The following is a 23301-nucleotide window of genomic DNA, read 5'->3' on the forward strand; positions in this document are numbered from 1 at the left end:
CAGAGAGTGAAAGGTTCCCAAGCCCAGTTCACAGTGTTTAAAACGTGCTGAGATGGCCTTGAGTCATAGCAGGGCCTCAAAACAAAACCTCCTACTTTTAACTCTGTAATCCAGCAGGATACCAAAGTTCAGGAACAGGCTCAAGAGTCAAAACTGAGGAACCTTTATTAAGAAGCTATACATCCAGTCCGGTGACTTTTATTGTCAGAACTGACCTGCAAACGTTAAATCACATAATTAAACTACACAAAATTCAAACTTCATGCTGGCTAAATTCTTATCCGTCAAAATTAACAAACTCCTGACCAGTTCTAGCCACAGCAGCTGGAGTCCTTTCCCCTTCCTTTGCATTTTAACCTTGCTGTATCCCCTACCTTTACCTGTATGCTGCCAGCCAGAGTCCAGAATAGCAGGACCAAACTTGCCAAGAAGCCAATGCAATAATAGACACAAGCCAATGCTGCTTTGGAAGAAGTACCAACACTATCTGCATGAATAAAAGCGATACTTGAATTCAGTGAAATGGGAAGCCCAAGAAGAAAAAGACTTTCGAGAGATGACTGTGTGTCAGTCTCACTTTCACCACTGTCTAAGCCGATGCTGAAAGAGCAGCTTTGCCCTGAAAGCCTCTCATGTTACCATGAATCACTGATCCGAAGTTATGGAAGTCAATGGAAGTTCCTTCCTTCCCTTTGGTTTCTGGAGAAAATATTATGCATCGTTTACTCAGCACCATTGTGTTATGCTGGAAAAATTGTTGACTACAGTCTTGCTTAAGAGAAAGTGGTACAAAATGCATTGGTTCTTTAAAAATAAAAAAGCAGAACTCAACCAAACTATGTAAATTTGCCAATCCTGTTTTAAAGTACAAATCTGTAATGCTCCCTGTTGTATTCAAAAGCCAACAACAAGAATAAAAGCCCCCCTGGTTTGTGTAATGGACTCAACAAAGTGAGTCCCCCTCTGGCAAACTGCTCACTTGTCTGCCTGCAATTCCTGGCCACAAGGCAAAGGCTTAAATGCCAAGCTAATCTATTCATTTTTGACAGCTTCATGTGAAAATGACATTTCCACTGCAAGACATCAAAAGAGACGGAACAGGGGTTCCTATATTTAGAAATCAAAGATTGCTAAAGCCGCTAAATGGGCTAACTCTGGCTTATCAGACCCTCATCCTGCATGAAGCACAGATGAAATTCAATGAGGTTTGCAACTCAATGGAGGCAAAGATGATATGTCTGTGGCAATTGATATAGAATTGTCAGAAAAATTCTTATCATTATGAAAAAGTTGGGGTAAGAACAAAGAAAGTGGGCTTCATACTCATAACGTTTAGGTTAGGGAAGAAAAGGCCAAGAGGTGGCATGATAGCTATGTGTAAGTATTTGAAAGGATGTCCTATGGAAGAAGGAGCAAGCGTATTTTCTGCTGCTCCAGAGAAGGAGCAATGGATTCAAACTACCAGTGGTACCCCGGGATACGAATGCGCCGGGTTACGAATTTTTCGGGATACGAAAAAATCCCATAGGGATTTATTGCTTCGGCTTACGAAGGTTTCTTCGGGTTACGAAAAAACCGCGGCGCTATTTTCCGCCACCGGAGGGCAGCAGAGAGCTATTTTTCCATTAGCGCCTATGGGAATTCGGCTTACGAAGGTATTTCGGGTTACGAAATTAACCGCGGAACGAATTAATTTCGTAACCCGGGGTACCACTTATAGCAAAAAGAGATCCTACTAAAACATTAGGAAGCGCTTCCTCAAGATAAGAGATGTTTGACAATGGAACATGCTGCCTCTGAGAGTGGTAGATTCTCCTTTTTTGGAGGTTTTTAAACAGAGACTGAATGACCATCTGTCAGGAGTGCTTTGACTGTGTATTCCTGCATGACAATGGGTTGGAGTGGATGGTCTTTGTGGTCTCTTCCAGTTCTACGAAGTGTGTTCAGTATACATGAGGTCTTTAAAAATTTCACAGAGCTGGTGGGAGAGATACGATGGGAAGACAAATGGAGGCAAGTACCAGTTTAGGACACAAAAAAATCTAGGTATAATTTGAAAGGAGGATGAAGGGGGTCAAGCTACAGACTGCATGGGGAAAGTAGAGAAGTATCTCTGAAGATGAGAGCCATAGATGCTGGTGAAACGTCAGGAAGAAACTCTTCTAGAACATGGCCACAGAGCCCGAAAAACCCACAAAAAACTATGGATGCCAGCCATGAAAGCCTTCGACTTCACATATTTGAGAACACTCAGGGACTAGCAACTAAGAAGAAACCACCTGCTATGAAAAACGGAAGGTAGATTCTGTCTTTACTAGAAGTGGCTCCAAGCACAGAGCTTCTCTTTTCCCACCAAGTGTGACTGGCAACCATTCCCTTACCTGTAAGGAAGTGAAGGCATACCACTAGGGCAGCCTTCCCCAAACTGGCACCATCCTGATGAGCTGGACCAGGAACGTAGCTAGGATTTTAGGAAGGGGGGGGGTCCAGACTAAGTGCCACCATTATAATGGGGCTTGGGTGTGGCGGCGCAGCAGCACACACCATTCATTTTTCTAATGGAAGGGGAGGGGGTCCGGACCCCAAGAACCCCCCCCTTGGCTACGTCCCTGGCTGGACTATAACTTCACCATCCCTAGCCAGCATGGCTGTTGGTAAAGCGCTGAATTAAGGCTACAATGAGGGGGTTATATAGTTCTATCTTTGTTGCCTCTAGTTGTTGACAACCAAGCTTCCTTTTCTATCTATCACCACCGCCTAAAATTCTGTTCCTTGACTCCTCCAGACTGGGATAAAATGCTTGGAATGAGATAAGATTATACCCGAGTACACAGAAACATGTTGCGGTATCTCCTTCTTTGTTCCTTGACACAACAGCCAGCCTGGCTTTGTTGACCAACCTCATGTTGTCATACAAGAATTATAGCCAATGTTGATTTATTACATGCACACAGACCAAAGGAATTTATTAAAAGCCCTTAGAGCACTAAAAAGATTTTGATTTCACATCACTTGGCCATAGCAGCCAATACAGGATTCATCACCCCATGCCAAATTGGGCGTCTACAACATAAACCAATGCAAAACAGCAGACACTCCATCTGCACAAGACACTTCTCAAAACAGACCTGAAGATTTCCTCTATTGTGTTTTTCTTTCCTACTTCAATAATGTATGTGAAAGGCTCTGCTTTTCACTGCCCAACGTTCAAATTAAATATTTGAAACATCATAAATGTCACACAATGTATTCACCTTTCTAAATAAAAGGCATGCTTCCTTATGAGTTCCAGTACCTCTCACAAACATCTAAGTAGTCACTTCCTTAAAGTGGTCTGTGGCAACCTGCCACAAGGAAACCAGGCAGGGAGAACCTTTGCAAACCGCTAAGGAGTTGGTTTTATTCCTTTCAGTGCCAAACACATATATATGAGGGGCCAGGCGAGTAACCTTTGTGACTCATGTACCAAGTGGAAATACATATATACTGCCATTAATAAACCCTCAGATGAACTAGCTTGCTGGCTTGTTTTTGTGCAATGGTTACCAGGATTGCGGAAACACCCAACTGCATTGCATGGCTTACCTCAAACTCTGATAGCAGCCCCTTCAAATCTGCAATGTTGTTGTTTCCAGCTATGCTTGTTTAAATGGCACAAAAGATGGGAAGTTGAAATGAAACCTTGTCATGAAACTATGAAATGCCCACCCTCATGTTCCAGCAATAATTGTTTTAGGTATGTAGGAAAGGAAACTAGTTTTCCAGCCCAGCAAGTCGGGAATTCAGTATGGCTCTGAACAACTAGAAAAAAGAATGAAAGCGGGAGAAAAAAAATACTTCAAACCAGAATGTATAGATATTGTGGGATTCAACCAAGAGTAACACACTTTAACACCTATTGAACTCAGTTGGAATAAGGTAAGCATATGCTTTTAAATTTTAAATTAAGTGGTCAAGTTTAGTTGGATAGTACCTGGGGCATCCACAGAATACATACAATGTTGTCTCTTGAAACCCTGCAAGGGATTTAATGCATATTGCCCCAACTGCATCCTAAGGTGCATTATGTACACTGCTTTCATTTTACTCCTGGAAAGAAGGACAGAAAACAAATTAACGTACTCTACTTCCTATAGTAAACTCCCTCTAAGGATTTATCCCATTTTGACCCAAGAGTCTTTTACGCATCAACTTGAAGGTACACTCTCTCTTTCTCTTACACAGAGTAGTTATGCCACACCGCAACGAACATTGATTGTGACGTTTTCATCACAGGAGCATAAATGGCTACCCATGAAGAGGAGAAAACCCTAAACATGACTTCTCAGCCAGTCAATATATTCCAATCAAATATTCCTATATTCAACGAGCCAGAAAAATCATGGTGATAAAGGAGTTATCCAGGAATCACCTACTGAACTGAAATAGTTCAGATCTGCAGCTCCAGATGAACTGCATCTCAGACATAAAGGAACTTCACAGAAACACTTCCATCTTCTTTTGAGAAATCTAGGAGAAGAGGCAAGGTGCAAGGACTGGAAAAGAGCAAACACTGCCTTCTCTTCAAATAAAAAGATGATCCAGGAAACTACAGAACGTTGCCTTGACCCTCAATATGAGGGAAAATATGAGGACGGATTATATAGGAGTCTGTCTGAGGCAATGCAGGGCTCAGAGGAGCCAGCAGGGCTTTGCCATGAACAAAACCCTGCAGACTAATCTTCTTTTTTGTTGTTGTTGTTGATGATGATGATGTTGATGCTATGGATGTCATTTAGCTGGATTCAGCAAAGCATCTGATATGGTTCCCCAGAATTTTTTAATTAGCAAAGTGATTAAATTAGAATAGATGAGAACACTTTCAGATGGAGCCATAACTGGTTGGGAAACGGTGCTCAAAGAAGTGTCTGTCTGTGCTTCAGACTGGAAGGAGGCTGTGAATGGAGTGCCTCAGGGTTTTTGTCCTAGGCCAAACCTTCAACGTTTTTCAATGACTTAGATGACGGGTGGAGGAACCCTTATCAGGTTGCAGGTGACACACAGCTGGGAGGGGTGGCTGACACATTGGGAGATAGGAGCAAATCCAAAAGGGCCAAGGACCTTAATAAACGGGGCAGAATTTATAAAATGAAAGTCTATACCAAGCAAAGTCTACATTTAGGCCACAAAAACCCCCAAATGCACAGGTCTAGGCTGTGGATATTGGCTCACCCCATGCAAAAAGATCTTGGGGTTATGTTAACCATGAATTGAGCATGAGCCAGCAGTGTGATGCGCAGCAAAGAAGGCAAAAGCTATTTTAATCTGCATTCATCGAACCATAGTTTGCAAGTCGGAGGAAATAATAAAATCCCATTACATTCTGCGTTGCTGAAGCCTCATCTGGCTTACAGCTTCAGTTTTGGCCGAGAAGGATATCTATTGATTCCCAAACTCGGCCTTCCAGGTGGTTTGATTGGCTCCCAGAATCCATTGGCCAAGACGGCTGAGGCTTCTGGGAATGGAGTCCAAAAAAGACCCTGAAGGACCAGATTTGGGAATCCCTGAATTGGAGCAGGTAAAAGAGGGGCAACAAGGATGACAGGAGAAAATGGCAATGGAAACCCTTGAGAGCTCACCTTCAGGTCGCCTGTCGGAGATGACTTGAAGGCACACAGTAAAACAACAACAAACACACATATATACACAAAACATACATATACATAAACATAATATATATATAGTATCAATTTATGCATATATGTATATAGTGTGTGTATGTGCAGACTATATAAAATGCATATATAAGACATGTAAGTATGTATATATAAATAGCAAAATTTTATATATATTTAATATAAACATAAATGTATGCTTATACATACATTGAGTGTATGTAACACATATGTAAAATACATATATAGATGTGTGTGTGTGTATATATTATATATATAAGCAAAAATATAATAGAGAGAAAACATATGTATGCTGTATATATTAATATATAGTGTGTGTGTGTGTGTGTACACACAACACACACACACATAATATACTTAATGAAACGCTGCCTAAGCTGTGAAGCGCCCAATGGGAGGAGGGTCAGTGCAAAACCTATGGAGGAGGTGGGTCTGGGGTCCTCTGGAGGCGGGGTTCCTAAGGCAGCAAGCGAGGCCTCCAAGGGCGCGCCCCCTTCCCTTCCTTCCTCCGACGAGGGGCCCCTTGGCCCTTCCCAGCCCAGCCTCCCTCCGCCGCCGAAGGGACCACCTGGAAGGGAGACCTCCGCCAACAGCCACTGCCGCCGCTCCTTGGGCCTCTCCCGCCCGAAGACCGCCGCCCAGCCAGCCCCCTCTCCTCTCCGCCGCCGCCGCCTTCCTGCCCTGCTGCCTTAGCCCTCGCTCTCTCTCGCTCGCTCACCTGTACGCCGGGGCCAGGGCCGTCGCCACGAAGGCGCAGCGTCAGAACGGCGCGCCCCGGAGCACGACGGGAATGGTAGTCCGCCAGAAAAGGGAGAAAATGGCGGCGCGGGTGGCGGGGCTTAATGGTCTTCTTTGGAGGAGACAGCTGAGGATGAAGAGAGGGAGAGTGTGTTTGGTATGGCCATCCAGCCTCTGTTTAAGACCCCCAAAGAAGGAGACTCCCCCACTTCCTCAGGGAGTGCTTGCTCCTGACAGAAAAGGCAAATGTCTCACAAGACTACACTTCCCAGTACTCCCCAGCATTCAGCCAGTTGGGCAGTTAAAGCGGTCTTAAACTGGGTTATTCTGCAGTGTGGATGCAGCCAGGGATACATTGGGAGGAGAAGGGTATGGACTATTGCTGCCAGAGCTGAAAGAAAGAAAGAAAGAAGAAAGAAAGAAAAAAGAAAGGGGTACAGGAACAAGAGGGAAGGAACCCAAATGGGAACCTTTTCCTGTATGTTCAATGACAACTTGTAACTTTCTGTTTCTAGTTACCATGAGTTACCTTTGCGTTACGTTGCAATGAGTTACATGGCAAGTTGCATTTCCAGCCTGCGGATCTTTCAAACACCTGCTGGGTGATAATAGTAGGAAATAGTTAGAACTAGTTACATTATATACTCTGCTTTGGTTACTGTCCAAATAGAGTGCTGGATCAGCCTTTTAATGACTGGTTCTAGAACCACAGACCTAGCGCAAAGGCCATGCAAAGGTCCAAACCCTGCCATGCAGGAATACAACACTAACGCACCACCAGAAGCCCACTCTGCTTAGCCTTAGTGGCAGAATGGGTTGGACTGGGTGCCCTTGGGGTCTCTCCCAACTCTGATTCTGGTGTGTTGGAGCCACCGCCTCCCAGGCTCTGGCTTTGGTTACTCCGGTTGTAAGACAGGCGCAGCAAATCTCCTTCTCCTCCTTAGGCCTAAAAGAGACTTGGTGCAGCCATAGAGAGGGCTCCTTTTGGCCTGGGAGCGCTGCCAAACCTGGCACAAACTGGCACTTCAACAGCAAAGTTTGCACACCTGCGCAAAGGTGGGGCACCTCTGAAAGTTAGTTTAGGTTTTCCGCCGCTTTAAATCCGAAGGGCATGGCGGCAGAAGCACCCACACATACTCACGCTTCCAAGTACTGATTTACAAAGGGCTACTCTCATCCAACTATACATTGTACTGTATTATTAAATGCCTCTTTTTATCCAGGTATAGCCATGTTAGCTAAATGCATCTCAGGAAGTCGGCTCAAGTTTAGGAAAACCTATGTTGCCAACTTCTTTCTTGGTTAGTCTCAAAGAGCTACAAGATCGCTTTGCATCCTGTTTTTATCCGTCTTCATTCCTGCCCTTCAGCTTAACTTTGGTGTCTAGTGCTATGAGACCCTATGAGATTTCTTCTGCATCATCCATTATTATTATATTATTATTAGCGAATAATAGTCATGCATAACTGTATATCCTTCTATTGTATGTTCCCTAATATCTATCTCTAGGAATATCTGGGTCCCCAGTGCAACTCTATGGTCAGCTTTAACCAAAAGTCACACTGAAGTATTATGTAGAGAGAACACTCCTCTAGGCCTTGTAGCTCCTCCAGTGCAACTCTATGGTCAATGTCTGGCAAATGTTGACCATGAGTTGCACGGAGGACCTAGAGATTGCTAGAGAGGTGTTCTCTCAGGTAAAAACTAGTGTGTTTTGTTATGAGGGTCCTACGCTACTAACCCCAGCGACTGTGGAGGAAGAGTAATTCCTCCTGGGACTCATCACTACAAAATTGTCGTTCCCAAACTCCGTAGGAAGAGGGAATGAAATTAAGCCAGTTTAAATATCTGATTTAGATGTACATAGTGTCCTTTTCAAGGGATATGCATCAGGATGGAGAACAGTGTGCATGGGTGGTGTGTTTTAATTATTCAGCTCAGTTTAACCTCTCTGTTGGGACACGTCTTGTTTGTTATATTGGATAGGTCCCTGGTGTGGTTGCTTGATGCTACTCCCTTCACAATCTTTGTCCTGATGAAAGCCAAATGAGTCAAAGGAGTCTATGCTCAGTTAACTCCAGACGATGTGCTCTTTGAATTAATGTAGGAAGTTGTACAGCAAGATATGGTGCAATGCCAGAAATCATTGCACAGTGCTTCTGCCCAGGATCATTGAGGACGGGTCTGTTCTGTTTAAGATTACGGTTTCGTAAAAGAGAAAGCAATGCCAACTACTTATAGTGGCTGAGGGCCTTGTTGTTGGTGGTGTTACTTGCCCTCAAGATCATTTCGAGAGACCTCCAAGTCATCCTCTTATCATACCTTTACTCAGGTCTCCAAGCTCAGGTCTGTGGCTCCTTCAACTGGGTCTATCCCTGAAATGTGGCCTCCTCTGTTTCTTTGTTCTCTGTACCTTCAGCTCATTGCCACTATGGTGAACCTAGCATGGGGTTTTATGGGGCAAGATATGAGACTCGCCAAGGATTTTTCTAGGCCATTAAGACCCTATGAATTTCAATGGATTTTGCTAGGCTATATAAATGATTGTGTGCCTTGAAGGCCCTATGAATTTCATAGGGTTTTCCCATGGGTTTGCTCAGCCAAGCAGGAACCAAGGCACAATAAATAATATAATTATATAATGTGCCGTATAATATATAATATTGGTGTGTGTGTGTGTGGTGTGTTTATGGGTTCTGCTCTCTAAGTCATACAGTAAATATTGACTCTAATCTATGTAGTATATATATATGTGTGTGTGTGTGTGTGTGTGTGTATGTTAATATTTAATAGGTTTCTGCTTGCTTCTCTAAGGCCTGTTACAGACAGCCCAAATAAAGCTGCTTCGAGTCACAGTGGAGATATGGTGTTTCAATGATGCATGCACCTAAGAGTCCAGAAGCCACACAAAAGCCATGCTCCAGTCCTAGGGCTGGAGCGTGGCTTGGTGCGACCTCTGGACCTTAGGACGCATGCATCATTGAAACACCATACCTCCACTGTGACTTGAAGCAGCTTTTATTTGGGCTGTCTGTAACAGGCCCAAGTCATACTGTATATATGGACCCTAGTCTATGTAGTCTCTCTGTCTCTCTCTTTCTCTAATGTGCCTGTATATGTGTGTGTTTGTATGAATGTGTGTACACACACACACACACATATATATATTTAACAGGGCTTCTGCTGCTTCTGTAAGTCATACTGTGAGGTTTCAGGCCTACTTTCTCTCCTTTGACTATCAATTATATACTTGAAGTGGCTGAACATGGACTGTTTCTCAGCAGCACACTGTATGGCAAAAGCTATAGCCAATGGCAGCCTTTGAGGACACAGGGTACATTGTAATAATATTAATGCATGTTAAAAGTGGATGTGTTTGTGTGGGGCTCCTACATGCCGTTTTATATTCAGGCCCCACATAAGAATGGGTCTCAAAGTGTATGAAGAAACCCTCAGTGTTTCTCTATGGGCCATAAACTACTACAGTACTACTACTACCACAGATACTGCTAGGCCTGGTAACCATGGAAACCTCCAGAGCGCCCCCGCCCGGAGCGGCATGACGTCACAGCGCAGCCAATAGGCTCCCTCCGCTTGTCCCGCAACGCGGCCTCGGATTGGTCCGCGGCGCCGGTAGGGCGGGCCAATCAGGGTCGCGGAAGGGCGGAGGGGAGGAAAGGAACGCGCGCGGGCTGGGTTTGACGTCACAGCCGCGGTGGACCAATCAGCGCCGGCCAGCTTGGAGGGAAAGGACCAATGGGGAAGCTCCAGCGAAGAAAAAGGAGCCAATGGCGTGCCTCCACGCGAGGCTGCGGGGTGGTATATATAAGAGCGGAGGAGCGCTGGGGCCCAGACTGACTCGAGCGTTGAAATAGAGAAGACCAGGCTTTGTGGCGTGATAGAAGCGGCGATAGTGCGGAGGGTCATCGCGTGTCGATAGAGGTGAGAGGGCGACTTATGGGGTTTCTTGGCAAGGTTTGTCCGGAGGAGGTTTGCCATTGCCTTCCCCTGAGGCTGGGAGAGTGGGACTGGCCCAAGGGCTCCCATTGGGATTGCATGGCCAAGGGGGGACTCGAACCCAGGTCCCCAGAGCCTTAGCTGACTTAGGGCTACCCTCTCCTGGGGTTTCCTTGGCAAGGTCTGTCCGGAGGAGGCTCGCCATTGCCTTCCCTGGGGCTGAGCGTGGCTCACCCTATTATGCCTCTGTACTGCTGCTTTTGACACATGGAAACGCTCCTAGAGAACCTGCTTCAAAGAACTGTTGCCGAATGCCTCCCAGCCAAAGGCAGTGGTCCCCAAACTGCCCTTGAAGAGATCGTGGACTACAGCTCCCAGAAGCCTCAGCCATTGTTGGCCAATAGCCTGGGATTCTGGGAGCTGAAGTCCACAATCTCTTCAAGGGGCAGAGTTGGGGACCACTATGGATACCAAATCTCTGGATGCTCAAGTCCCATTACATACAGTGGCTTCGTAGAATGGTGCCCTAGACATAAATTGGAAAGTTCATGCTTTGCTTTTAGGATCCTTCTTACCCCATTATTTTCAAGGCATGGAGGGTTGAACCCGTGGATCCAGACACTGAGGATTTGGAGGACTTGGCTGTATGTGTGCTTTTCCCAAGTCCCCAAGGAACTCTCAAGGGGCGGCTTTGCCATTGGTTTCCTCTGAAACAGATCCTGTTCTGTCCCCCATCTGAGTGCTCATCTGCTTAGATCAGCTGGACTCTGGTGTCTTGGAGGTGTTTAGGTTCTTATCTGGCCATGGAGCACTCGTTTTTTGGCTTTCCCTATGGAGATATGGACTCTGTTAAAGAACATAGGTTCAAATAAGATGTTACGTGTTTGTAAGCAATCGTCGTAATAGGATGGCAGAAGATCCAAGGACTAGGGTGTCTGGTCCTTCAGATGCTGGGCTGCAACTGTCATCAGTCTCAGATGACACACCTGGGGATGATGGGAGTTGTAGTCCGTCCAGCAAGAGCTGGAGGGATACTCATCCCTCATCAGTTTTGTGGGGATGGAACAGCAGCAGGCCTCCGCTTCAGAGGATCTCTTAGTTATTTCTTATGAAGGGATGGAAAAAGGAGGGCTGATGTACTCCATTTCCTTTCAGTCATATGAAGACCTCTGTTTTGAGGAAACTTGGTTTTCCTGTCATTGTTTTCAGAAGCCAGAGTTTCTGATCAGAGAAAAGATGATTTATAGAACTGTCACTATTCTGGTGGTGAAGGTTAGCCTAGAATTAGGACTGACGCTCTGCTTTCCTTCCTACAGAGTTTTTTTCAGCTGTTGTGGAAAAGGCACATCACCGGAAGAACATGAAGTACATGCTTCTTTGCCTGCTGCTTGTCGGCAGCGCATTTGCTGATGATGATGACAAAAAGGAAGATGTGGGGACCGTGGTTGGCATTGACCTGGGAACCACATACTCTTGGTAAGTGAAAGGGAACCTGTTTGATCAGATGCTTAGTTCCTAACTTCCTGCATTCAGCCCTTTACAAATGGATGTACTAGAGGCAAAAGGTAAATAAGATGTGGTGCTGTGTACTGAATTAAATAGTGCTAAACCATTGTGTCACACTGGAATTAAGACTGCTTTTTATGTAGGAGCAACAATACAAAATGTGCTCCTGTGTGAACTGCTGAATGATCTTGCTCCACTGCAGCCTTTAAAAACTGCATTGATCAGAAACATTAATGTCAGTCCAATTGGATCACACAGACCATGAGATGCCACTTGCAACAGTTCTTCATAGGGCTAGATTGCTAGCTGGATGAGGCTGCTGCACCTACCTTGCTGCCATTATTCTGACAGTTCATGCCCTTTCTCCTCAGTGTTGGTGTCTTCAAGAACGGCCGCGTGGAGATTATTGCCAATGACCAGGGCAACAGGATTACTCCCTCTTATGTGGCCTTCACCCCAGAAGGAGAGAGACTCATAGGTGATGCAGCAAAGAACCAGCTGACTTCAAATCCTGAAAACACCGTGTTCGATGCCAAGCGTCTCATTGGCAGAACCTGGAATGATCCTTCTGTGCAGCAGGATATCAAATACCTGCCTTTCAAGGTAAGACGTTTTATTCACTTCATCATCCTCATAACATGTAAAGTGTATGAAATACTTTCAGTTCATGCTTTCAACTTTATTAAAGCTGCTCAGCTGGAAACTGGATTAGTTGACTTGAATTCATGACCAAATAGGGCTCAGTAAACCATAAGTTACATGGCATTTCTGGAGATTTTGGTGTATAACATTTAAACATTGTTGTCAGTGGCAGTCTGACTTCCTAAATAGTGTCATTTTCCATCCTTGCTACCAATTTTATTTTTTCTCTTGCTGTCTCCACACTAACAGCCTTCCGTATCTTGCCACTGCTGTCTTTGCCTCAGCTGGAAGTATAACTAGATACAATCTGGGTTTATTACAATATTTAACTTTTCCTTCTCTTAACAGGTAATTGAAAAGAAGGCTAAGCCCCATATTCAGGTTGATATCGGAGGAGGAACAACAAAGACTTTTGCCCCAGAAGAAATTTCAGCCATGGTTCTGACTAAGATGAAGGAGACTGCAGAGGCCTATTTGGGAAAGAAGGTAAGACAAAAGAGACAGGCATTAAGGGAATCTTCTTTTCTGCAGTGAGTCAAACCATGACTCTGTCTAGTCCACTTATTCTAGTGCTCAGCCTCAAGGCTTTGATAAATGCCTTTCTTGGTCCTAACTTTATAAACTGGATTAGATCTTTGATTACATCCTTGTAAAATATGCTCATCTAAGAAACTGTGGTCTAAGAAGCTTAACTACTTAATTTCATATGGGAAGTATTGTTTTCTTGCTTTACCAAGAGATACAGTACAAAGAAAATATTCATTTTGGGAGAAATTTCTTCATTGACAAGAGCTACCCAAAAAAAACTTGCCCCTAGAAGATGGGGGCTTCACCTTTGCTTAAATAACCAAGCTTATTTTGCCCTTCTCTTCAAGGTCACTCATGCTGTTGTCACTGTGCCAGCCTACTTCAATGATGCCCAGCGTCAGGCCACAAAGGACGCTGGTACTATTGCTGGACTGAATGTCATGAGAATCATCAATGAGCCGTAAGTTTGCTTGATGGTGGTCACCAGTCTCTTTGGTGCATTGAGGAGGGAGTTAATGGAGTTCAGGGTCCTAATACTTGCTTCTTCTCCCTCAGCACTGCTGCTGCTATTGCTTATGGATTAGACAAGAGGGAGGGCGAGAAGAACATCCTTGTCTTTGACTTGGGTGGTGGAACCTTTGATGTCTCCCTTCTCACCATTGACAACGGTGTCTTCGAAGTGGTGGCTACTAACGGTGACACTCACCTTGGTGGTGAAGATTTTGACCAGCGTGTCATGGAGCACTTCATTAAACTGTACAAGAAGAAAACTGGGAAGGATGTCCGGAAGGACAACAGGGCAGTGCAGAAGCTCCGTCGAGAAGTGGAGAAAGCAAAGAGAGCCCTCTCCTCTCAGCACCAGGCTAGAATTGAGATTGAGTCCTTCTTTGAAGGAGAAGATTTCTCTGAGACCTTGACAAGGGCCAAGTTTGAGGAACTGAATATGGTAGGTATTGAATTTAGAGCTGTGTCCTGTGAGATAAGGTCACACATTTTAAAAGATAAACTAGACTTAAATGAGAAAAAACATTAAGGTTATAGAAATGTCAAATGTAGCACAAGTCTAGATTATAGTGACCATAACTGAGAAACAGCAAGCGTTTGGATTCTTTGAGGCAGTTTCCATAAAAGATAGTATGAGTGGCATAAAGTTCAGTGTGAGATCCATCTTTGTTGTCTCAAGGCATTGTTCTGCAACAGTTTATAGCCTCAGGGGGGAAATAGTACATACATCAACTTCATTTACATTTTCCTTCTAGGATCTCTTCCGTTCTACCATGAAACCTGTCCAGAAAGTCCTAGAGGATGCTGACCTGAAGAAGTCTGACATTGATGAAATTGTGCTTGTTGGTGGCTCTACCCGAATCCCCAAGATACAGCAACTTGTAAAGGAGTTTTTCAATGGCAAGGAACCTTCTCGGGGCATCAATCCGGATGAAGCTGTAGCCTATGGTGCTGCTGTCCAAGCTGGTGTGCTCTCTGGGGATCAGGATACTGGTACGTTGACTGCATCTGTTGCTGGGTAGCGCTAAAATAGAGATTATAGCTTGATGAAGTGAGAAGTGGATGACTTTCATTAGGTCTGATGTTTTTGGACTATAACTCACATACTTTATAGGGTGGCAGCAAATGTACCTGTTTTTGGAGATGAGGTGTTAACACTGATTATTGACACTTTATTCCATCTTATTCTCTAGGTGATCTGGTGCTGCTTGATGTGTGTCCTCTAACCCTGGGCATTGAGACTGTTGGCGGAGTTATGACCAAGCTTATCCCAAGAAACACAGTTGTGCCCACAAAGAAGTCGCAGATCTTTTCCACAGCTTCTGATAACCAGCCCACTGTGACAATTAAAGTCTGTGAAGGTAAGCCGTATCTGCCTCATTGGGCTTCAAATACTGTACATTAAAAGTATCTCTCTGTAGCTTTTGCAGTGGACATGACAGGAATGATGAACCCAGTGGTAAAGTCAAATTTTGTAAACAGCTTTTTGTTGAATACATTGATAAGTGTCAACTTGGAATCACTGCATTTGTAGAAAAAAGCAAAGCATCATTTCAATCTACAATCGAGTGGCTTGCCCACCAACATGAGTTATAGGTGCTAAATTGTGTCCTTTTGTTTTCTGTAGGGGAACGTCCACTCACAAAGGATAACCATCTGCTGGGCACTTTCGACCTGACTGGCATCCCTCCGGCTCCCAGGGGCGTCCCCCAGATAGAGGTCACCTTTGAAATAGATGTGAACGGCATCCTCCGCGTCACTGCGGAGGACAAGGGCACGGGCAACAAAAACAAGATCACCATCACCAACGACCAAAACCGCCTGACCCCAGAAGAAATCGAGAGGATGGTGAACGACGCGGAGAAATTTGCCGAGGAAGACAAAAAGCTGAAGGAGCGGATCGATGCCAGGAACGAGCTGGAAAGCTATGCCTACTCCTTGAAAAACCAGATTGGGGACAAGGAGAAGTTGGGTGGCAAGCTGTCCTCTGAAGACAAGGAGACCATTGAGAAGGCCGTAGAGGAGAAGATCGAATGGCTTGAGAGCCACCAGGATGCAGACATCGAAGACTTCAAATCGCAAAAGAAGGAGCTGGAAGAGGTGGTGCAGCCCATTGTGGGCAAGTTGTACGGCAGCGCAGGGCCTCCTCCGGGCGAGGAAGAGGCGGTAGAGAAGGATGAGTTATAGGCCCTTTGGCTTCCTGAATTTGGAAAACTGTAAATACTGGACTTGGAACTTTTTGTTTAAACTTATTGAACTCTAGATCTGGAATGCGATCAGAATCTTCACTTGAGTGGAGTTGGAAATGCTAGCCCAAAGTGGCTGTTTACTGCTTTTCGTTAGCAGTTGATATAAATGTCAAGGGGAGGGATGGGGGGGGGGTTTTGGTTATCAGCAAATGGAGGGACATAGAAGTGTTCATTTTCATTCTATTTAACAAGCTGGGTCATGTGCATTCTGTGGAGAACTTTTCTACCCTCCAAGTGACAACAATAAATTTGTTACTTACACTGGATCTCTGCCTAATTAATGCTTAGTAACACTTGTTTGTAAGGGGGCTTTGTTACCTATGTGGGTAGTCTTTGCTCTTTAACCAAGGTTAGTAGGTGCTTTTGTCTGCCACTTTAGGGATGCTTTGGAGTTGAACTCCCAGACTTCTTCACAGTTACCTGTATTTGTCCAAGTCAGTGGTACTATTCAAACTCTACTCTTGGGATCCCCTTTACATCTATGTGAGAATGATGTGCCCCCCATTCAACTAGTATATGAATAAAAATATTTTGTTTATGTAGCGTGCATATTTTCATTCGCACATTGGGAGTATATTTATGTCACATTCCAATTTAAGTAAATTCAATATTTAACTGAACATGTGTAAATTGTGCACATAGCTTTTGTTAGGAAGAAGAGGGACCAGGGCTTTCAAGCCTCACCCATCCACTCCCACTGGCTCCCAGTTGACCAGTTGAGAACCACTGGTCTAGGTCTAATGGGAATAGAAGCCTTAGGTTTCCCAAGTCCACATCCATCATTACTGGAAGCTGCTTAGAAGTTGGCACCTGGTTGAGGAATACTTTTCCAGATGAAGTGGCAGTTGCACATCAGTGGCTACTATGTGACAGGAGAGAATCTTTAAAAGAGGTAACTGGCTAATAGTTCCCCAAAGGATATTTAGATGTCCTTAAATCAGATGAGCAAGATCCATTCCTAATCTCTGAAGTTGGCTTTACTGCTTTGCATCTACATAGTTCAAAGTGAACTGACCCCTTCCACACAAGGCTTTTCTCAAGCCATAGGAGGGGGAGATGCAGAATCTAAATGGCTCATGAACTCTTAGTAGTTCAAACTTTCTGTTAGATGTAGAGTACTGATTTTGTTCTTAGAAAGTTCAATTTGCACAAAACAAACTTTAGAAGTGCAGATAGGGACAAATAGGACTTACTCTGGAGAGCTAAGTAATGTAATTAAAAACGCACTTAAGGGGATGGGGAGATCTGTGGCCCTATGGATGCTCCTGGACTAACCCCTGAGGACTGTACTGGCATGACCTGATGGGAGATGCAAGCAAAGGTTCACAGGGCACATATTCCCCAGCAGCTAATGGCTGGTGGAAGGACTTCCCTGCCACTAATGTTATGTATTAACAGATGGAAAAAAACAATCCAGGAAAGTTCACCCAATTGTAAGGGAGAATAGGAGCCTAGTACCTGGAGGATCATGTTCTGTTCTTGGTTTTGGCCAGGAATGAACTCTTGACAAACTAAAAACATTGGGCTCCTATTGCCTCAAGCCAACTTGGCCAAGTTGTACCCCAAAGGTCCAAGTCCCTTACCTTCTATTCTAGATTTCTTGATTTCTTTAAGAAAAAAGAAGTCCAGAAATTCAGAATTTTAGTGGAAGCAGTAAAGAATCCTCCCCAAAGATGGAAGTTCCTGGTTTCCTTGCCATACAATACACAACTATACGCAGATACACAATTACAGTACTCTGATATTTTCTTACTCTGTTCCCCTTCGGCATTTGCTATGTGCAGCATCGAATCCCAATCCACCGGGGGGGGGGGGGGGGGTACCAAACTGCTTTTAGAAAACTGGCCCACTTAATTTATTTATATGTCTGGTGAAGTGGATTAAGTGCCGTCTAGCCCACCAAAATGGTGAAGAAGATTGGTTTTTGGAAAACAACTTCAAAAATAGATTTCTCTCTTGTGGAAGAAATACAGTGCATCCCTTTTTTACGCTGGGGATCCATTCCAGCCCCCCCCCCCCATGTTAAAAAATAACTGCATATGCTCGAGCCCCATTGAAAGTAATGGGGCTCCTGCATGTGGCAGCACAGTGGCACACATGCACCACAGGCACATGCCCCATTAATCTAAATGGGACGTGCCACCCCTTGTGCCCCGCGTGGCTTTCAACATATGCAGAAAGCTGCGTATAGTGCATCTGCGTATGATGTGTGTGCACTGTATATGTTTCCTTGGCTGTCTGATGGGGGTAGAAATGCTTGTCAGATGCCCTAAAGTGCGCTGACTGCATTCAAATGGTAATGAGTAAGTAAAATTAACAGCATGATAAAGCAACCATTTTGTTTCACCACAAATACAAGCCACTGTTTTTAATTTTGGTGACCACATTTCGCTTCAAAACATTTGATACATTACCATCCAAAACCATTTTTCACAAGCGGCTTGAAATAGTGGCCCCTTTGCTTCCCAATGTACACAGACTTTGTTTCTTGCACAAAATCATTTCAAAAACAATAGTGTATAAAACTACCTTCAGGCTACGCATATAAGGTGTATATGAAGCATAAATGTGCATTTAGATTTGGGTTCCATCTCCAATATAATTTATGTGCATATATGCAAACACAGATATTCCAAAATGCAAAAATAAATAAGTACCCCAAATCCAAAACATCTCTGGTCCTGAGCATTTCGGATAAGGGAGGCTCAACCTGCACTACAATCTGAAACTGAACCAAGCAGAAATACGCACGAATATTTACACTTTGTAGCACTTTCAATACAAAATGCAGATTGATGGTGCGAAGTTTGGATGGGGGAGGCGAGCAGTTTGAGTTTACATTGTCCTGAATGGCACTGTTTAAATGAAACCATTTTAAAAATCATTCAAGTACGCTGACAACACAGTCCTTGTAAATCTCCCCTTTGATATCCATTCCCCCAAATATTAAGCACAAATAGGTCAGGCAGTCCTCCTGCCGTTGTGAGCCTTTGGCGGCTTCCTTCCCTCCAGCCTCACCTCTATCGGCTCCTTCGCTGGCAGGAGATGCTTCCCATGGGATGATGCACATCGAATGGTCCAGGCGTCCAGGGGGCAAAGCAGTCTTGAACTCCAGCTGTGTCCAGTGGCTCTTTTCTGATGGGTGAAATGGACAGAAAAGGGTCTCCATATACAGAGGAATTGGGAAGACCAGAGTGAATTAACAAGAATAGTCAGCCATGCTAGAATGGGGGGGGGGGGGGGGCAGCCGCTCTCTTTTCCTTCTAGTGACTCCTAAAAGAAGTGGATCTGATAGTTTCAGATTCACTGGATTCACTGGGGACTTGAATTTGGATCTGCCAAGTCCCAGTGTGACACACTTCACTGCAACATCACCCTGACTTTCCAACTTTCTTGATGGAGAGAGATCTTGTAGCCTCTTTGGGACTAACCAAAAGAAAAAAGTTAGCAGCATGAGCTTTCATAGACTTAAGTCATCTTCCCCAGATACATTTGGTGGAGTGGAATAGACATAGGTCTACAAAACCTCATGCTGCCAAATTCTTTTTTCAGTCTCAAAGGAGCTACAAGATCTAGCTACAGACTAACACAGCTATATCTTTGAGTCCTCCAACTTCCTTGAGATATGGCGTTGTTCTGTTATTGAATGTTGTGCGTGTGTGTGTTGTGCGCCTTCGTTGTTTCCAACTTACGGCAACCCTAAGACAAATATGGGTTTTGTTTTGTTTTGGCAAGATTTGCTCAGAGGAGGTTTGCCATTGCCTTTCCCTGAGGCTAAGAGAGTATGACTTGCCCTAGGCACCCAGTGGGTGTCTATGGCCAAGTGGAGAATCAAACTGATCTCAAACCATTAAGCCTCAATTATTATATTCATTTACATCTGGCTTCTAACTCCAGTTCCAATCCAATACTTAAGCACTACACCACACTGTCACCCCATCTGTCCATCCCACAACTCCATTCCACAGATGCAAAGGAGGGATAAAATTACTAACCCATGGAAAGCTGAAGTTACAATCCCACCACTTTAAGAAAAACTCACCGATATGATATTTGTACATTGTGTCTAATGCTCCCGTTGGGTCCATTCCACCAAAGATGTATAGATGGCCCCGAAAAGCCATGGCTGAGTGGGCCGCCCGTCCTCCAGGAACACATCCAGTGGCCGGCAAGGTCTCCCATTTCAGGTCAGCTGCAAGTGGACAAATGGGTCATCATCAGACCCCACCTGGCATAAAACTGAAGGAGGCAAAAGCTTGAAATGCACATCTCGGGCAATGTGCACTTTTGCAGAACATCTGGGAGCTGGAAACTGTTAACAATCTAGTACAAGTATTTACTTGCACTCCACTAATACTCACTCCAACTACACATTCACACACACTACTTAGAGACGGACACAGATTTTCAGGACATTATCTGGAATGCTCCTAGTCTTTAATATTTTAGAGCTGCTCTTTTTAAAGAAAGGTTTCAGAAAAAGGGTAAAGTTAAAAAAAAAATAGCACTTACTTATATCAATGGAGAACAGGTCATTGTAAAAGGTATCGCCAGCCAAGCCGCCATGTATGAAGAGTCTGTTCTCGACAGCCACCACAGCATGGCCGTGCCGCGGTGATGGAGGCTGGCCACGAACCTCCGGTTGTAGCCATGTCAGTGTGGCTAGAGAAGATGAGAAACATTAGGATGATGAGGTATGGTCAGATGAGAAACAAAATCTCCAAAAAACCCAGTCCTCATCATCTCCAGTTTTAATAGGTTTTAATGCGGGCCCAGCATTTTGTAACAGTATCATGCCTAGTGACTTCACCAGAATGATGATTCCACTTTAACTGCCATGGCTACATCCTTTGCAATCCTGGGGTCTGTAGTTTGGTGAGGCAGAAGAGCTTTTTGACTGAGAATTCAAAATGCCGCTCCCTAAACTACAAATCCAAGGATTGCATAGGATGCAGATTTGGAAGTTAAAGTGGAATCATTGTACTATAACTGTGTTGTGTGAAAGGACCCCTGGACTTGCCCTCTTTGTCCAGCAGCTGTCCCTAGGCTCAGGGCCTGGAACACTAACTGTTAACCCCGGTTGAAGGCAGCTCCCTGTGCTTGATTGGTTATTGGGACTAGGGCTGATGGGAGATGCCGTCCAAAAACATCTGGCGAGCCCCCACATTCCCCACTCCTTTAACCTACAAAGATTAAGCATACTCTCACCTTATCACACCAAAATGTCAAACTCAGGTGTTTACCTGAGTCAAATATATGAAGCTGCTGATCTTGAACAGGGTCCACCCCTTTATCGCCTCCTCCGAAGACATATAACCGGTCCCCAATGGCTGCTGTGGAAGTATGATATGTGCGAGGGGACGGAGGAGTACCAGTTACTTCAGGCTTCTCCCATGTTTCGGATTCTAAGACGGAAAGCAAAAATAATCCAATAATGCAGATTGGCCCAATGTCAACCAGTATGTTTTATGGCTCAGTAGAAGACTTGAGCCTAGATCTCCCAAATCCCAGTCAAATGCTCTATCCCACAGATGGGTACATGCTAAAACTCAAAAGTGTCTTGCCATTTTATACCCTTCTTTGTGCCAAAAAACAGTCACCTCCAAGACTCCAGGGTGTAATTGGCCTCCATGTATAGAAGGAATAGCTGTAAAGGGGAAGAAATGGCCAGCAGCATCCAGTTAGACACTTTAGAAAGCAATATTAACTTTTTGTTTTCTGGTTAAACATGTTTTTTTGAGAGAGTCAAGGAGCATGAAAATGGGGGAAGCTGTTGCTCTGCAAGAGAGAGTAATATTCTATACCACCCGGCATTTATATTAACAGTTATATTATTCCATTAATAGTTACTGGCATATATTTGTACCTGAATACTACCCTGAAGGTCAAGACGCCCAGGTAAAATTATTACCTAAAGAAGTAAAAAGCAAGGAACAATGCTTACGTAGGTTCAAAACCTGCACACAATTCCTGTTCCCAGTTTCACTGGCTCCTCCATAAACCCAGAGCCTGGTGGGTTGACTTGTGGGAATGAAGGCAGCATGTTCATATCGGGGCAAAAGGCCTGGCCACTTCGGGGTCATCCAGCTGTGAGAGTCTGTGATGCATAAAAACAAGGCAATGAGGAAAAGCATTGGGTCACTTACAGCGCATTCTTGCACATAAGTACACAGACATAAATCCAGCCAAATCCAAAATTCCTCTCACTTTGCATAATTCGTTCTACAATGTGTATCTAGCTTGCAATCGTAACACTCCATATTTTGTTGTTGCTGTTGGGTGCCTTCAAGTCATTTCTGACTCATGGCAACCCTATCATAGGGTTTTCTGGGAGTCAAACCCTAGTGTCCAGTCTTGGTCCAAAACCAACCCCACTATGCCATGCTTGGCTCTCTTAACACCACATTTGCTTAGGGAAAATCTGCCCCGAAATATATGATTCATTGCCAAGTATGAATGCATTGGACTGTGTTCTTAATCTTCTTCCTTTAGTCCACAGGAAGCAGAAGGAACCCTAAAACCTTGACCACTAAAAAAATTAGTGCTTTCTGCACCCTAATCCTTACCCAGACTGATGATATGAGAGTCAGAGAAACTGCCATTTGGGTTGGCTCCTCCAACAACGACGACGTTTCCTTTCTGGCTGCTTGGTTCCAGAGAAGGCAGGTAAAAAGACGCATGGCCCACACGGGCGCAAGGACTCTCCCCAAAAGGAACAAAGGAGTACCTGAAACACAGAAATAAGCAGAAAAACATGGAATCTCAGGAAGGTTTACATCCCATATAGTGCGAACAAAAGAGAATACATTTCCTGTGTTGCTGCCTGCATTCGCAGTTGGCCTTCCACATTTGCGGCTTTAACTTTTGCGGCTTTGGTTAGCTATGGTTTTGATTAGCATGTTCTCTCTAGGAATCTCTAGGGCCTCCAGCGCAACTCTGCCAGAAGGTGACCATAGAGTTGTGCTGGAGAACCTAGATGTTCCTAGAGAAAACACTTCTCTATGCATTTCTCAGTCCTCAAGTGGATGTCGAAAAACTGTCCAAAGGAGGGCAACTAAAATGGTGAAAAGGTCTGGAAACCATGAAGCCCTATGAGGAAAGACTCCGGGAGCTGGGGATGTTTAGCCTGGAGAAGAGAAGGTTAAGAGGTGATATGATACACCTGTTTAAATACATGAAGGGACATCATATTGAGGAGGGAGCAAACTTGTTTTCTGCTGCTGCAGAGACTAGGACCCAGAGCAATGGATGCAAGCTGCAGGAAAAGAGATTGCACCTCAACATTAGGAGGAACTTCCTGACAGTCAGGGCTGTCGACAGTGGAACAAATTCCCTTGGAGTGTAGTGGAGTCTCCTTCTTTGAGGCTGGATAGCCATCTGTCGGGGATGCTTTGACTGAGAGTTCCTGCATGTCAGGGGGGTTGAACTGGATGGCCCTTGGGGTCTCTTCCAACTCTATGATCCTAAGCATGATTCTATGATCGCCTTCTGACCATAGAGTT

At 44.5% G+C, this 23301-nt stretch overlaps 3 protein-coding genes across 3 annotated transcripts in view; 1 reads left to right on the plus strand and 2 right to left on the minus strand.

The window, feature by feature from the left end:
- GAPVD1 (GTPase activating protein and VPS9 domains 1) overlaps positions 1-6381 on the minus strand; it is a 33518-nt gene extending 27137 nt beyond the window's left edge. Inside the window, exon 1 of the mRNA XM_042478980.1 lies at positions 6244-6381. The gene's annotated coding sequence lies outside the window, so the exon portion shown is untranslated. The remainder of the gene's footprint in view (positions 1-6243) is intronic.
- A 3818-nt stretch (positions 6382-10199) lies between these two features.
- HSPA5 (heat shock protein family A (Hsp70) member 5) lies at positions 10200-16065 on the plus strand. Its single transcript, XM_042478786.1, has 9 exons — positions 10200-10355; positions 11687-11846; positions 12248-12479; positions 12867-13004; positions 13394-13506; positions 13602-13992; positions 14306-14543; positions 14744-14911; positions 15178-16065. The coding sequence occupies exons 2-9, from the start codon at positions 11731-11733 to the stop codon at positions 15735-15737; spliced, it is 1956 nt and encodes a 651-aa protein (XP_042334720.1). The 5' UTR covers positions 10200-10355; positions 11687-11730; the 3' UTR covers positions 15738-16065.
- A 2320-nt stretch (positions 16066-18385) lies between these two features.
- Positions 18386-23301, minus strand: part of RABEPK (Rab9 effector protein with kelch motifs) — a 6130-nt gene continuing 1214 nt past the window's right edge. The window contains exons 2-7 of the mRNA XM_042478787.1: positions 22366-22526; positions 21744-21896; positions 21043-21204; positions 20312-20461; positions 19842-19991; positions 18386-18934 (exon numbers count right to left, since the gene is read on the minus strand). Of these exons, the coding sequence (XP_042334721.1) occupies positions 18681-18934; positions 19842-19991; positions 20312-20461; positions 21043-21204; positions 21744-21896; positions 22366-22526 (1030 nt within the window). The 3' untranslated portion in view covers positions 18386-18680. The remainder of the gene's footprint in view (positions 18935-19841; positions 19992-20311; positions 20462-21042; positions 21205-21743; positions 21897-22365; positions 22527-23301) is intronic.

This window comes from Sceloporus undulatus, chromosome 7, assembly GCF_019175285.1.
Source record: "Sceloporus undulatus isolate JIND9_A2432 ecotype Alabama chromosome 7, SceUnd_v1.1, whole genome shotgun sequence".
NCBI lineage: Eukaryota > Metazoa > Chordata > Lepidosauria > Squamata > Phrynosomatidae > Sceloporus > Sceloporus undulatus.